Source organism: Pelmatolapia mariae, linkage group LG15 (assembly GCF_036321145.2).
Source record: "Pelmatolapia mariae isolate MD_Pm_ZW linkage group LG15, Pm_UMD_F_2, whole genome shotgun sequence".
NCBI lineage: Eukaryota > Metazoa > Chordata > Actinopteri > Cichliformes > Cichlidae > Pelmatolapia > Pelmatolapia mariae.
The window spans coordinates 31,311,785-31,327,072 of record NC_086240.1 but is presented as its reverse complement, the minus strand read 5'-3'; the positions used below and the strand labels follow the sequence as shown (position 1 = coordinate 31,327,072).

The window sequence follows — 15,288 nt, the reverse complement described above, 5'->3', positions numbered from 1 at the left end:
CCCAGTCAACGCAAAATTGTGCATTTTCCACATTCTCTCTGAACAGTTCCAACTACATGGAAAGAAATGAAAGCCAAACGCAATATTTCTTTAAGATGGAAGGACATACATGGACCCACCCCTAATTAATGGATCAAAGAAATGACATGCAGCCTTTCAATGAGAAAGTTGACGTTCTTAGCTAAAGGAAAGACTTCTACCGGATCTGGACACACTTTTTAGAATTTATAACGGGATTGTTTGTACAGAGAACTATGTTGTAACTGATATACATATGTGCTGAGAATACGACGCTGTTGGGTGGGTTGGGGTTTTCGGGGTGGGAGGGGTGACTCTATACATGTTGATGTATTACAACTTAAAAATCTAATACAACCTTCTGTAGGAGGTAGTTCTATTCTATGCGAGAGGTTCCGATAGGGCCAGTGCACACAACCCGTGATTTCTGGGAGATTCTCCAGAATCTGTAAAAATCTCACAAATATCTTTAAACATTGATACGCACAGGAAGCTCTATGTGGGAGTAAGCTCTTTGAAAGTGAAAAATATCATTCTGTTGACTTTAAATATAAAAATGTCTGTTAAACGATCACGGGGTTTTTTGTTGCTGTTGTTGTTATTTTGAAGTATAGCTTTTATAAAATGCTTTTATGAGTCTTTGTATGTTCTAATCTATTTGTATTTGTGTGTGAATTGGAAAAAAACACTTGGGAGTTTGAGAATTTGTCTGTATAATTATACACAAATTATTGTACACATTTCTAAATTATAGTTTGAATCATATCGAGGGTTTTCTCTCCACATAAAGCAGACGCTCTGCTTGTTCTTGCTCGACGTGACTTGTGGGCGAAAAGTCGGAGGAGAAGCTTTGTCCCTTCTGGCTCGCTGTAGCGCGTTATTGTATGTTGACGTGTGTCTAAGCTGTTCCGTTAGCTAACAAACAGTTAGCAGACACTGAACACTGAAAGTAGCTGTTTAACAGGCTGGTTTTGCGAACTCAAAAACTCGCAGTAATGGCGGATGACTGGGAAGAGATTCGCCGGCTTGCCGCAGACTTCCAGAGAGCGCAGTTTGCTGACACAGTGCAAAGGTAAACGCAACTGAACGGGTGATAGCATCAAAGCTAATCCCAGCTGTCATTAAAGTTGATTTAAAAGTAACACTATTAGATGAAGATTGTGGCTTCTCTTGTAACAACTGTTGTGACTAAAACAAACACAATAATAAATGTATACTACACTGTCCTTTACGCCACTTGTGTAAACTTTTCCGCAGGCTGTCGGAAAGAAATTGCATTGAAATAATTGCAAAACTAGTCCAAGACAAGAAGCTGGATGTGGTGCACACACTGGATGGTAAAGAGTATGTCACCCCAGCTCAGATCAGCAGGGAGATCCGAGATGAACTCTACGTGCACGGAGGTGTGATACAGAAGTTTAAGAAATGAGATGCGGCATTGTCACATTGTCCCTGTGGCATTTTCAGAATTGTAGATTGTGGCAGAAACTAAGTGCTTTCATTCTGTATTACAGGGAGAATCAACATTGTGGACCTTCAGCAGGTGTGTGAACACTGTTTCTCCTCCTGCGTCCTCTAGATGAGATATACCGTTTGTTCATTCAAATTTGGGTCAGATGTCTTATGAATGTTTTCATGATGTTGTTCCTTTCAGATTATCAATGTGGACTGGGTCCATGTTGAAAACAGAGCAAATGAAATTGCAAAGTCTGATAAAGGGGTTCAGCTTGTACTGGGACAGCTGATTGATGAGTGAGTATTAGGTCTATACTGTATAAAAATGGCTACCATAAAGTCACACTATGGACAGCACTATAATGGGTTTTGTGAGCCAAGTTACATATTTGGATGAAAGAGCAAAATACTAAGTTATCAGCCAACACTTTAGACTCTATGGGCTCATTTCACACATGCCCAGTGTTTCTCGATATATGCTACAAGATATTTAGGTCTATAGGATCCAGAGAAAAAGCTATAACACTTAAGTTAGCTAATTATAATAGTTAAGCTCCATCTCATTAGCCTATTGCACTTGTTAACTCTTTTTACAAAACTGAAGTTTTTGAGGTAAAATTAATGATAATTCTAAAGGCCAACAGTGCAGCTACAGACATAAACGATGCAAACTTTATTTTGATAAACTTTAGACTTTTGTCATTTCAGTGTAGGATGATCTTGATTTAGAGAGCTTTAGTGAGCTTTAGAGAGCCAGTTTTACTATAACAAATTAATGTTCATAATTTGACTGTGGGTTTAACTTAGGCTGTTGCTGAAGGTTCAAAACACATCAGCAGGGTATGGCACGGAAAACAAACGTATAATTAATATTGACACAATCTGTGTCACTCGTCTATTATGTTGATCGTTTTTGTGATTGCCCAGATGGTGCTTCGCTGTGAATTGTGGGATGGCATTATGTCCTTTCCTTTCATAAAGAATGCTCCAGTTTGTCTTCTGCTGAAGGAGGCAATAAAGGAAGCTTTGTTAACTGTTATTGGGCTGTCTGCAAATAAGTTGATGCTGACCTATGTTTACTTGTGCACATCAGTTTTGTGCTAGCTAAAGGTTCACAATTAATTTGATTAAGAACCAAAAGACTTTAAAACAGTTCAGTTATTTTTATAATTCGGATTAATTTGTATCCCTGTAGGAACATAGGGCCCATAAATAATGAAATATTGCCTGTCACCAAATTTCATTCTTAGTTCATTTAAAAACATAAAACAAACAAAAAAACATAAAATTAAATCAATCAGATTTGAAGGGAAAGTCCTTATATGACTTCAAAGAGGGGAAAATTTTTATCTTATTAAATTTTAGATTATATTCAAAGTCTTATTCAATATTCAATAAATTAAATGTATTTTTTTCACATTAAAGGTTTAGTTAAGTCTCATTTCTGCACAGAAGTATTTACAAAACCCTTAAAGTATAATATATAAGGGTCAAGTCTGAACAGGTTAACTGAGAGTGAGGTGCTGTGATTATACTGCTCATGTTTTGTCGTCTGCAGCACATACCTGGACCATTTGGCCGAGGAGGTGAATGACAAACTGCAGGAGGCTGGTATGATCAGTATTGCAGAGCTGTGTAAAAGCTATGACCTCCCAGGCGATTTCTTAACTGAGGTGAGCCAGTTTTTACGTGCCTTTTAATCCAATAAGAAATCTGGTCATTAAATTAAGTAATGTGTTGTGCCGTCTGTGTTTTTAAATGGTTTAGTCTTCTTTGTGGTCTCAGCTTGTTTTGACATGTTGTTTCATTGTTAGTAAAAAAAAACGTGGGTTTCTCATCCATATTTTAGGAGTTGTCGAAGCGTCTTGGAAAGATTATCCAAGGAGAAATGGACCAGTACAACAGAGGTGTCATATTTACCCCGGCTTTCGTTGCTCGCCACAAAGCTAGAATACAAGGGCTCTTCAGTGCAGTCACAAGGTAAATGTTGCAAAAAGGCTAAATATTTATTATGGCTTGTTTTTTGTTTTTCTTCTGCAGATGTACAGATTTTGATATGTCCATACCTGTCTCAGCTTTTCTTGTGTGTACCGAAAAGCAAGTCAGTTAAAAAATTGAACTAAATGAAACAAGTTATTATAGTTATTAAAGAAACTATAGAAACAGTTATTTGATGCTAAGCAAGGTTAAGCTGTTTGTGTGGGATAGCTCAAGATGCTATGAAGGATTTCTGTCTGCAGGACATTATTTTGAGCTGAGTTTGTGCAGCATCCCAGCAGGTTGACAGATGGTAGCTAAAATGTTTTGCATGTTCTGTCATATTGAGTTTTTTACATTATGGTTCCCCTGTGTATACTTAGTGGAGCTTTGACACCAAAAAATGCAGTGAGTGGATAGCTGCTTTAAAGATCATTCCAGTGTTGGTGCCAGTGAGTGAATTCATAGTAATGTTCAGCTTGTTGTTAAAGTAAGACTTTACATGAATAGTATTAAGAAAATGGTGTCTGTTTCTCTTTCACTGCTTGGTTCTTAAAAGAAGCCCATCGGTTAAATTTAAAGATTAATGGGCAATCCAGAGAGCAGGGTACCGAGGCAAAATATCCCATGAACATTTGAGAAGTTCATAAAATCAAATATACATACATTTAACCTTGTTAGAGACTCTTCACTGTGCAATAGTGCAAATATTTTATGCAGACTATGATTATTTTTCTCATTTAAATTACTGTGTAACCTATTGGTCACAAGCAGCATCTACAACAGTTAGGTCTCTAATGATGATATATAATCAGGCAGATATGAAACCCATAAGGCTGCACCAGTGCAATATAGCTGAGAAATTAAAACGCGTGAAGTTTTCCTAATTTTACTACATTCGCTAATCTAAAGCTAATAAAGACTAAAGGCATGGTGCTGAATGTTGTCAGTGCATCCCCACAGGTTGGGTATCAGATAGAAAAGGGAGAGGAATTCTGGATTGAGTTGGATGAAGTGATAGAGAATGTCCCCATAGACATGTAGGTGAAGGAAACAGAGGTGATGAGGTGTAGGGTACTTGTGTTGCTATGGAGAGAAAACAAGGACAGATAACAGCGGATTGTGTGAGAAGGATGAACATGTACTTTAAAAGAGCAAGGAACACAAAGTGAACACCCTTACTCTGTAATACCACATTGGCTTTAACAATCTCCATGACTTTCATGGAACTGTGAAAGCCATCTGTGATTTAGACTTTCACTGTTCAGTGTTTTTTTTTTCTCTGCTACAGGTTTTTAGCATTTTTGGAAGCTAGTGTTTGCCACAGAGAGAGCCATAAAGCTAGCCTATATGGCTGTTTAAGGATATAAGTGCTACCATATAACTATATTCAGTGTAAATTACAAGTACTGTTGCCTCAAGGTGCTTTATATTGTAAAGTAAAGACCCTATGTTAATAGAGAGAAAACGCCATCAATTAGATCACCTGCTAAGCACCTGGCGACAGTGGGAAAGAAAAACTCCCATTTAACAGGAAGAAACCTCCACCAGAATCAGGCTCAGGGAGGGGCAGCTATCTGCTGTGACCGGTTGGAGGTAAGGTGTAGGAGACGCGATAAAAGACATACATAAGAGAAAGTCAAAGATTAATAATAACTGATCTTCACGTCTAACAGATGTGGAAAAAATAACAAATGTTCTCACATGAGACCCCGCTGTCTTCAACAGCTGCATTCGTTGGCACTTTCTTATAATTCCTGCTGTTTTGCTTTTTCTATAGGCCAACACCTGTCAGCAGTATGATTGGAGCATTTGGATTTCAGGAACACCTTCTGTACTGTAAGGATCGGCTGCTACATCATTTAAGTTAACCTGTTTAGCTCTTTGGTTTCATGTGTGTACTAGTCTTCATTTTTTTTCTTTTTTTTTAAACTTGTATGATATTTATGTTTGTTTTTAATCATTTTCAACTTTGTCTAATGTTAAACATTAGACAAAGAGTGCTCTATTGTCATTGTTTAATACTTTACAGGGTGTATTATGATATTGTATTTTTTTGTGGTTCAGCTGTCTTGGAGGAGTTGGTGAATATCGGGCGCCTGAAAGGAAGCGTGGTTGGGGGGCGGCAGGACAAGGCTGTGTATATCCCTGATATCTACACCAAAACACAAAATGCCTGGGTGGATTCTTTTCTCCAGCAAAATGGATATTTAGGTAGGTGTTGTTAAACTTAATGTCGGTAATCAAAAATACCCTAAGGCTTTTTCTAGTTAGCTAGCTGTCTCATTCAGAATGTTTGGGCTTTTTTATCTTCTGATCCACAAGAAAGAAAAAGAAAAAAAAAAGGTGGCTGTTTTGCCGTCTAATTTCAAAGTCCTGTCAGCCATACTTGGAGTAGCGGTATACCCACAAGACTACTTTGATCACTCATGAGAAGATGACTAGAAAAATGATTTTTAAAAAATTCCTAAAACCTCAGATCAACTCCAGTTTCAGTTTCAGTGTTACTGGCATCCATTCACAATAACAATGACCTCAAAGCACATTCTGCGGTAAGGTTTAGACTCTACAATGTTAGAGAGAGAACTCAAAGAATCAGGCGATCCCTGCGAGCAAACACTTGGTGATGGATTGGCAGGAGTGCCCTTTAACAGGTAGATCATTCAGCAGACCCAGGCTCAGAGAGTAGTAGCCGTCTGTGCAGATGGTTGGGGATTGAGGGGAAAGACAGTATTTCCTATGTTTGTTAAAAATGACAAGAGATTCAGTGCAAGACAGTGAGTTTTTGAGGCTCTTTGACAGCAGGGCTGAAATATTTGAAACTCTTTCAGCTTAAAAATTTTAGGGAGTTGTTGGTTATTTGGTCGTTGCACAGTTATTACCCAAAAAACAGTGAGATGTGTTTTTTTGTTTGTTTTTTTTTAATTTTCTTTATTACTGTTGTTAGTTTCTCCTACTTCCTACTTTGGGGACTTGAGATAAGCAGTTATACTGAGCTGTGACTGTCTCAAAAATATTTTCTTTTATCTTGGGCACAGAAGTTATTATCTTGTGTGTACTAGATGAAAAATGACAATGATAAAAACCCTATTTTTCCTCTGAGGCAAGAGCCATTATAGAGGCAGGTGATCAATGTGTTTGTCGGTTCTGTCATTTTGTAAGCAAGGTTACATTTCTAAAAAACAAGGAGGAAAAAAAAAAGAACTCAGTGCCTCAGTGGACCATGGGTAAAGGAAGACGCAGTCGTGTTTTGGTGCAGATCCGCATCATGCAAAACTGTGAAATAGGACACTGAGGTTCCCATTTGTGCCCTCAGTAATCATTAAAAGGTAGTAACATTTGCTTTTCAGCGACACCTGGAACTTTGCAGCAGTGACATGCAAGAACTGTTACAGAAAGGCAAGCAGAGCTGCTACCCACACATGGCAAAGGGGGTTATTAAAATGTTAACTGAGAATAAACAGTGGTGGACATGTAGAGGGTTGGTGTGGTAACCGCTAAAGAAAAAATTACATTAAAAAATTACTTTCCCAAGTCAGAGTGTTACAGATATGGGACTGTGGTATCAATTAACATTCCTGCTGCATTCATGTTTATGTTGCATTTTACTGTAGTTTTGGGGTTCAGCTGATTTCAGTTACTTTACATCAGTCACATGCTGTGAGTTTTGTAGAAACCTAAGCAGAAGAGATGACATCAACCATAGAAAAATCATCTTTATGAACATTTCAGCTCATCAACAAACCAGTGAGATAAATGTGGCAGAATAAAACCTGCTCCTGCCTGTCTTTTCTTTGCAGACGGTCTGTCTCCACATGGGCACAAGAGAGGAAAAACAAGATTTTTTTTTTTTATAGTTATGTAGATTAGCAATATAATATATATTCTATCATAAAATATTTGTCCTTCAGGAAACTGTCCCCTGTGTCTACTACTACTGTAAATGTTTACAAGCCCACTGTTGTGGCTGTGGTCCTTATGGTGCATTTACTGCTGCAGATTCTTTTTGAAAGTTGGACTTAATGTCATGACCGCTCAGGGTTATTAAATAAACTGCTATACTATATGAACTGATGACATCGTTGTCCCACAGAGTTTGATGCATTGGTTAGACTGGGGATCCCCGACCCATCCAACTACATAAAGAAGCGCTTCAAGTCTAACAAGCTGCTGTTCCTCAGAGCGGCCTGTGTGGGCCAAGCTCTGGTCGACCAGGTGGAGGCCTCTGTGGAGGAAGCTGTCAACTCCGCCACTTGGACTGACCTCCAGGTCAGCTCTTTAACCTTTAAATTGATGATATTAGAGGAGTTGCATCGTGATTTTTTTTTTTTAGATTTCTGTTATTTATCCTCTTCTGTCCGGGGTGCTTTAGCCAGTTCTGCCCAGCTGCCTGTCGACTGAGGACATTGGGATACTGATTAACCAAGCTATGAGAAACACTAATATCCAATCATCTGCCAGAATCTTGGGGGGCACCGTGGTTGTCAGTGAGAAGTTCATCAGCAACTGCCTCTCTTTATTTGATGAGGCCATGCAGCAGAAAGCTCAGAAGGTAGAGATTCCTTTGACACCCGGCTTTACATGTATACGTATATGTATATGCTCTGTCCAAAGGGTGGAACTACATTTTGTGTGCTTTTCAGGAAGTTAAGAGCAATCCAGTGTTTTTGATAACTGAAGAGGATCTGAAGCAAGCATCTATCCTGACTGAGAGCACCGCGCCTTCTAAGAAGGAGAAGAGAGAAGCGGAGCGCAGGAAGAAGGCAGCAGGTTTGTGAAACCTTTCTCACACACTCCCACTGTTTTTGTTTTATTATTTTTATTCATATAGTTTTTAGTCCCTTTGGCATTTTGCGGGGGAGACTGACAATGGTGAGAAATCCCTGGATTTTATTTTGGTTCTTAGTGTCCAACATGTGTCCTCAAAGCTGATGATGCTAATGATGTATGAGTGAGTCTAATGATTGATGTCTTACATGAAATCATTTTTTCTGTTTTAATTTGCAGAAAAATGTTTCAGTTTCTGTTTGCAAAAAGCTAAAAGTGGGTAAAAGAAATTGAATGAGAGGAATATCTGTTCATTTATCTTTTGACCAAGTAAAGACTTTTTTCATTTTGCCTTTGCAGCAATTAGAATGGCCCAAAGCTCAGGGACGTGGGTCTTAGGCCATTTTTATGCTTGCCGTGTCACCTATCGTTTAGGACAATACTGCAGTGGCTTCTTGTGTAATGACGGCGCAGCAAAGAGTAAAGCGACTCCTTTATTTATGTAAAGCAGTCAGAGCTGCTTCCAGAAACCAGAACGATGAGACAAGAGAGGGATTCACTAAGGTGCCCGTAGTGATATTTCTGTTATTTAAGTTAACTTTAAATCTACAAGAAAACTCACCAATATTTCTTTTTTTCTTCTTTTTTACAAACTTGGACTTAAACAATCATCAAATATCATCAGATTGTTTTTTGGAGTGGACCCAGATCTGATTGAGATGCTTTGCCATGACCTTAAACAGTCCCTCATGCTCAAAACCCCTTCAGTGGAACTGAATTGAAATAATTCTGCAAAGAAGAGTGGGCCACATTTCCTCCATAGCGATGCGAGAGACTCATTGCCAGTTATTACAAACACTTGATTGCAGATCTTGCTGCCAAGGATGGTACAACCAGTTCTTAGTCTAAGGCAGCAGTTTTTCACACAGGGACAAGCAGGTGTGGATAGCTTCTTAATGAATGACGTCATCAGTAAAAACCTGTATTTTCTGTTTACGCAGGTTTTGTCTAATGTTAGTCTTTGTTTGTTCATCTGAAATTCTGAAATCTAAAATGTGACGTATATGTTTTTTGTTTTGTTTTTTTTACTTGAAAGATTTGCCTCACAGTTAACCGTCATTCTTATAGAGATTCTCCTGATCTTTGCTTTTGTATTGCAGTTGTCTCTCTTAGAACATCCTCACCAATAAAACATGTCCCAGTGAAATGGGGGTGTGGCAGATTGCAGACTGTAGGTAGCGAGCAGGATCATTTCTGCATGCATATTAATGAATGAGGCCCAATGTGTGTGTTTTGTTGTCCAACACAGCCTTATGCAAATGTTGCTTGTGCTATTTTTACACCAGCTCTGTAACGTTTGGAGAAGACGGCATCACCACCTGCCAATATCTACCCTACAATGACCCGTGGGACAAAGACAGGAAAAATAATAGACTGGTTATCTTAAAGTGATACTAGAGCAGTGAAAATAAAGACGTCTGCAATGTGGCAAGTCAGTGTTTGCTGACTTTAAGAAGTTGAGTTTTCTCAGACTGACTGGGATCTGTTAACTGTTTGTCTTCCAGAGGGCAGTGGCAGTGTGAAAGCAGGTGGAGGAGGCAATGCCAGAGAGATCCGGATTCGTAAAACCAAGAAGAAAGGGCGGAAAGATGAAGACAGCGATGAGGAAACTGGACCTTCTCAACAAAGTATGCCAGCAGTCACAAAGACATTTTATGTTCTCAGGGAAATACGGTCTCCATCTGCACATTAATCCTGCTCACTGAGGCTTTTTACTGTAATAAGAGCTTAATGGCTGCTTTACGAGGAATCTCTCTCCTGGGTCGTTAAGCTTTTTTTTTTAATTTTTCTACATGGAAGACAAAGGTAACTGTAGGATCCCAGGGAGACTAATTAGCTTGTGTTTTACCTTTGCCAAGATCGCAGCAGACAGACTGAAACCCCCTTTATGGCCCAGGAGGCGATCGTAGCCGTTTTAGAGGAACGAGTGAGTGACTGCCCTGAAGAAATCCTGTCTGAGTTGGCAGAGCAGTTAGTCAGGTAACAGACAGATCTCTTTCTGAAGTTCCCTTTTCTCAGAGCTGCCAACAATCCCTTCATTCACCTTCTGTTAATGTCCCTGCAGGCCTCTGGCTAAAGCCTACCAGGAGGTGCTGCGGACAGTGTTCATGTCCTCCACCAGCTCTCCATCAGGGGCCAACAAGAAGAAGAGCATGAAGGATCTGCAGGAAGAGATCACCAACCTGTACAACAATATCCGACTATTTGAAAAAGGCACCAAGTTCTTCTCGGGTAAGTCATGTTCCATGTAGCTGTATTGGAAATCAGAAGCAGGGCCATCTTCATCTCTCGCATGCTGACAGGAGACGAGAGAAGAGGCGGGGTTCACAGGGTCCAGATTTTACCCTTACTGTTTGGCAGATCACTGTATTTGTAATAGATCTGTCACACTGGATTAACTGATCATGTCAGGGTTCATGTTCTGATATTTGTTCTTCTGTATGAATTAAATGTTTACCCGTGAAAGACAAGTCATACTCGGGAAAGCTAGCATCCTTTGCTTTATTTTCGTATATATTTATATGTCGAGGGAAATGAGCATTAGGCTTCAGAGCATACTAAATGCTCAGAGACAGTTTTTGTACTCTTGGCTCTATGATGCCAAAGAAAGTGATGATGTGAAAGTCTCAGGAGCACAGCTCTGACTATGAGCACAGAAGCTCCATCCACCTGGAGGGCAGTCATTCAGAAGAAGGAGCTCGTTGCTGCATCAACAGCTAAGCTGTCAAAAAGCTTTTAAGAGAAAATTGTAATGGCTAAGTTACAAGACAAGCAATATCTTCTAGTTTCTCAAAGTCAGTTTATATAGTGTGTGGCTAAAAGCACCAGCCCTAAACCCACAACAGACCACAGCTGGGCTGGTGGATGTTAAAGGTTAGAAGAGAGTGAAGTCAAAAGCGGCAACAAGGCCCAATGTAAGATACATAAGGATTATTTTGAAAAAAATATCTGGCATTGTAGTATTAAACCCTGTAACTAATACCAGATATTACCTCCTCTTTGAACATCACACACACTGGGCTGAATTTCCACTTTTGGATTAAACAGTGACAAATGAGCAAATGTTGTTTGTTTTTGTTTTTTTAGTAAAGCTTTGAAAAAAACCTCATAGGCTTGAAGTGAGACACAATATTGTGATATTAACAGATGAAAAACAAGAACAAACATCCAAAACTAAGTGGCAGCCACAACATCGGGGTAATTTAATTAGAATGTGAAAACGTGATGACACACTCATCTGTTACTTCAAAATAGAGCCAATACATTTAAGTATGTAAGGGAACTTCAATCTAAAACTGTCCAAATCTCCAGGATTTCTAGAGGAACATAAAAGAAATATAACAGGTTTTGTGTATTGACCTTGCTTTACACCCAGCACTCTTCGTATTAGGAAAACCTCCTTGTAATATGACACGAGTAGTGAGTTATTTATTGAGAATTGTGCACTTAAATGCAAAGAAAATAGAAGCAGCTGAACAACTGCTAAAGTTGGAGCTCTCCGACATAATTCACTGGAGAGATTAGACTATAAAACGTGTGTATCATGGTGAAAATGACTGTTAAAAATGGTGAGGGCTGAGCAGAATCATCCAAAATTTCAAAGGCTTTACATGCAGTATTTGTTTGTTTGTTTTTTATGCATGCAGATGATACCCAGGCCCACATCGCTAAGCACATCCTGAAGACCGTGTGCACTGATGTCAGTAACATCCTGGTTAACTTCCTGGCTGCTGACCTGATGATGTCCGTGGAGAATCCCAGCACCATCACCAACGAGGTCTGTGTCTGTCGCTCCTCTCGGCAACCTGAAACTCAAACTGTGTCACGATTATCTGTGGAGCTGAATTCAACAGTTCACACTGAATATGCGATTTGGTACTGCAGGTCAGACTGAAGATTTTAGGCAAACTGTCAGAGGAGACCAAAGGGCCTCTTTTGAAGCTGCACAACTCCCTGAACGGCAAAGTAAGTAGTATACCTGTCTAAAATAGTGTTGCACTGTGGGTGACTGCAAAATGACAGCTAATACCTTGAAATTTAAAAATCGCTAATCTGGGGAAAGGTTGAGGGATAACATTTTAAGTAAGGTGGATTTGCTCTGTGTGTTTACAGTCCATTGAAGACTTTGTGACTAACTTGGAGACCTGTGCTGAGGTTTGTGGATTCATGCTAAAGAAAGGAGACAAGAAAAAAGAGAGGTAGTGGAAGCACATTCGAGCCACAAAACTCTTCACCCTGATCCACTTCTGGAGTTTAGAAGTGTGTGAATGCGTGTCTTGCAGACAAGCCTTGTTCCTGCACCGCCAGGCCCTGACTGAGCAGCTGAAGGACACCGAGGATCCCGCTCTGGTCCTCCACCTGACCAGCGTGCTGCTGTTTCAGGCCAGCACGCACTGTATGCTGCACGCCCCGGGCCGCTGTGTGCCCCAGATCATCAGCACACTCACGGGAAGAATATCTGCGGTATGTACAGCTGATTGAACGTGATTTGAATGGGAAGGAAAAGTGTTGCATCACAATCCATCAATTTTAAAAAATGATAAAGTGGATCATTAGATATACCAGTCTGCTCACTCCTCCATCACGTCTGTAGGGTAGAGGTCAGCAACCTGTGGCTCTTTAGTCCTTATAGTGCGGCTCCGTGTGGTTTGGGAAAATAAATTAGAAGTATTTAGCTGAAGTGTATTTTATTTATATTAGTTCTTTTTTAACTTGTAGTTCTAAATTGGAAGATTATTGTGATATTGAAATATAAAAATAAAATTATATTCTATTATTTTTTCATTGCTCAAAATAAGCGTCACACTCGCGGAAGCCGGTATACCCGCCAAAATGCCGTGCATTTATCGAGACTTTCAACCCCAGGTAGGCCAATTATGGATCTTTGGATCCACATTATGTCAGCAGCTATTCTCCACCGTGAACTATGTTAAAAACAAACACCGCTCACGCCTCACAGATGACAGCTTACAGTCCTGCGTAAAGATGAAAGTGACTTCGTACAGCCCTGATTTGCAGACGCTGTGCGCAGAGGTTCAGGAGCAGAAGTCCCATTGTAAACATACCACGGCAGACCCGACGATGTTTGCATGAACATGCTTTTCAGCATCTCTTTACTGACCACTTTTCACACATGGTTGCTGTACGCATACAGCCAGCTGTAGTTTTTCAGCTCACAGCCCGACACATACCAACACAACAGCATAGATAGCACAGACGTTAAGGCGGCGAGGCGTGATTGCGTGTGCCGCTCAGGTGCGTCCGCCTCCCCTGCAGCGGCGCTGCAGACCACGCCCCGCCACACACATTAACGTGGTAAAATACATATTTAGGCAGAATTTTGCAAATATCTATTTTTCATTTTTTAGCAACATAGTGCTTTTTTTCCAATTATTTTTTTTTTAAAAGTCAGGTCAAGGCTCCAAAAACCCAAAGGCGATATGAGGGTGGTGGCTCACAACAGTTTTTCTTTGCTACATGGATCATTTTAGTTCAGCTAGGTGTCTTTCCTTTTGTTATATTTCTTTAAGAGTTCAAAATGTGTTAATTACATAAATAAAATGTTTTTTTCTCTGTAGCACTTCATGGATTTCATAACCAACACACCTTAGTTGTTCACACAAAGCATAAAGGTAAAAAACAATATATACAGTGTTATCTTCATTTTAGATGTCAAAAAGTATTTGTGGCTCCCAGTGTTTTCTTTTGCGTGGAAACCGGGTCCAAATGGCTCTTTGGGTGTTAAAGGTTGCTGACCCCTGGTGTAGGGGAAACACAGTCCAGTTATATTATGTTACACAGCCATGCCTCCCAGAGTTGACATGATTCTCATTGGATATAGAAACAGGTGCATAATCCATTAACACTGTAAATGTTTAGCTTCACGATGCCCGTTGTGTGATTGTGCTGTCTGAAAGCTTCATCTCAGGATCGCTTGAAGTAGTGTTGAGGCGCAGCAGCTGTCGGTGGTCTCCATCTGCTGCAAGGAGAGTGAAGCAGCTGAAATGTGTGCATTTTGTTGCAGGAGCAGCAGCAGCTGCTGTCTACCTACCAGAGCCTGGTGGTGAAGCAGCTGGTGAGCCAGAGCAAGAAGCAGGAGGATGACGAGGAGCAGGATGAGGACGCGAGGAGCGCACGTGCTCAGGTCCAGACCCTTACACCGCAGGTGAAGGACCTGGTGCTGTCTCAGAGGAAGACGTCTGTTAATGAGGACTGACTGAACAGTCGAATAAAGAGAGGAAGGAATGTCACAGTGTTAAAGACCTGTGCTGCTTCTAGATCAGCTGGTGGTCCTGTATTTTTCTATGATTTCTCTATGTGGGCATCATTTTAAATTATTAAAGGAAATCACTGTGTATGATGAATTTAACACAATTGTCCTCAGTGAGGTTCTGATTAACTTGCGTATTAAATGCTCTCCTCCTCCTCAAGTGAGTTGCTTCTTCTGTGACCAACACAAATGCAGAACATTCGGCTTCACACTTTATTACTGACCTTTTTTAACATCAGATAATACAGTGGTGTAAATGAACTAAATGCTTGTACTCATGTACTGCAAATTCCTTGTTCTCATTCTTTATGCTTCATAAATGTAACATAACTGAGCTTTGAACTGCTTAAATTACATGTGGGCATAACTGGCCAATGAAGACAGTACCACGTCTGCATGATGGGTCCGAGAGTGATGCATTAGGTGTGTTGTTTGTCTCCGTCTTGTGACCATTATGTGAACTTACACTAAAGTGCATGATACTGCGTTTCAACACTTGGGGGCACCAACAGCAAACAGTCGTTTGAGTGATATTGATGCAGTTATAAAAGAAAGGAAGAGCACTGCAGGAGCCAAACTGAGTACACTACACACAAGGATGTCACAGCCTCCATCCCAGTGGTTTCAAGCTTAACCCCAGGATTTTAAATCTGCTTGCTGGTATTTGCTTCTTATATTCTACTTCATCTCAAGAGGTGTTAAGGTCAGAGCTCTCTGCAGGCCAAACACATAAAGCAGTT

At 40.1% G+C, this 15,288-nt stretch overlaps 1 protein-coding gene across 1 annotated transcript; it reads left to right on the top strand.

Moving 5' to 3' along the window:
- Positions 1-896: 896 nt before the first annotated feature.
- ufl1 (UFM1-specific ligase 1) lies at positions 897-14,698 on the top strand. The gene is made up of 19 exons (XM_063495106.1): positions 897-1,090; positions 1,276-1,421; positions 1,533-1,561; positions 1,673-1,770; positions 3,032-3,146; positions 3,323-3,453; positions 5,231-5,289; positions 5,518-5,664; positions 7,544-7,719; positions 7,823-8,002; positions 8,094-8,220; positions 9,783-9,905; positions 10,137-10,257; positions 10,343-10,509; positions 11,925-12,055; positions 12,163-12,243; positions 12,391-12,476; positions 12,561-12,741; positions 14,303-14,698. Exons 1-19 carry the CDS (start codon positions 1,014-1,016, stop codon positions 14,492-14,494), a joined length of 2,367 nt encoding a protein of 788 aa, XP_063351176.1. The 5' UTR covers positions 897-1,013; the 3' UTR covers positions 14,495-14,698.
- The last annotated feature ends 590 nt before the right edge of the window (positions 14,699-15,288 follow it).

Excerpts from the sequence above, each read along its gene's own strand:
- ufl1 (XM_063495106.1), top strand. The coding sequence starts at position 1,014 with ATGGCGGATGACTGGGAAGAGATTCGCCGGCTTGCCGCAGACTTCCAG. Across the intron at positions 1,771-3,031 it reads CTGGGACAGCTGATTGATGA|CACATACCTGGACCATTTGG; the intron begins GTGAGTATTAGG and ends TGTCGTCTGCAG. Across the intron at positions 5,290-5,517 it reads TCAGGAACACCTTCTGTACT|CTGTCTTGGAGGAGTTGGTG; the intron begins GTAAGGATCGGC and ends TTTGTGGTTCAG.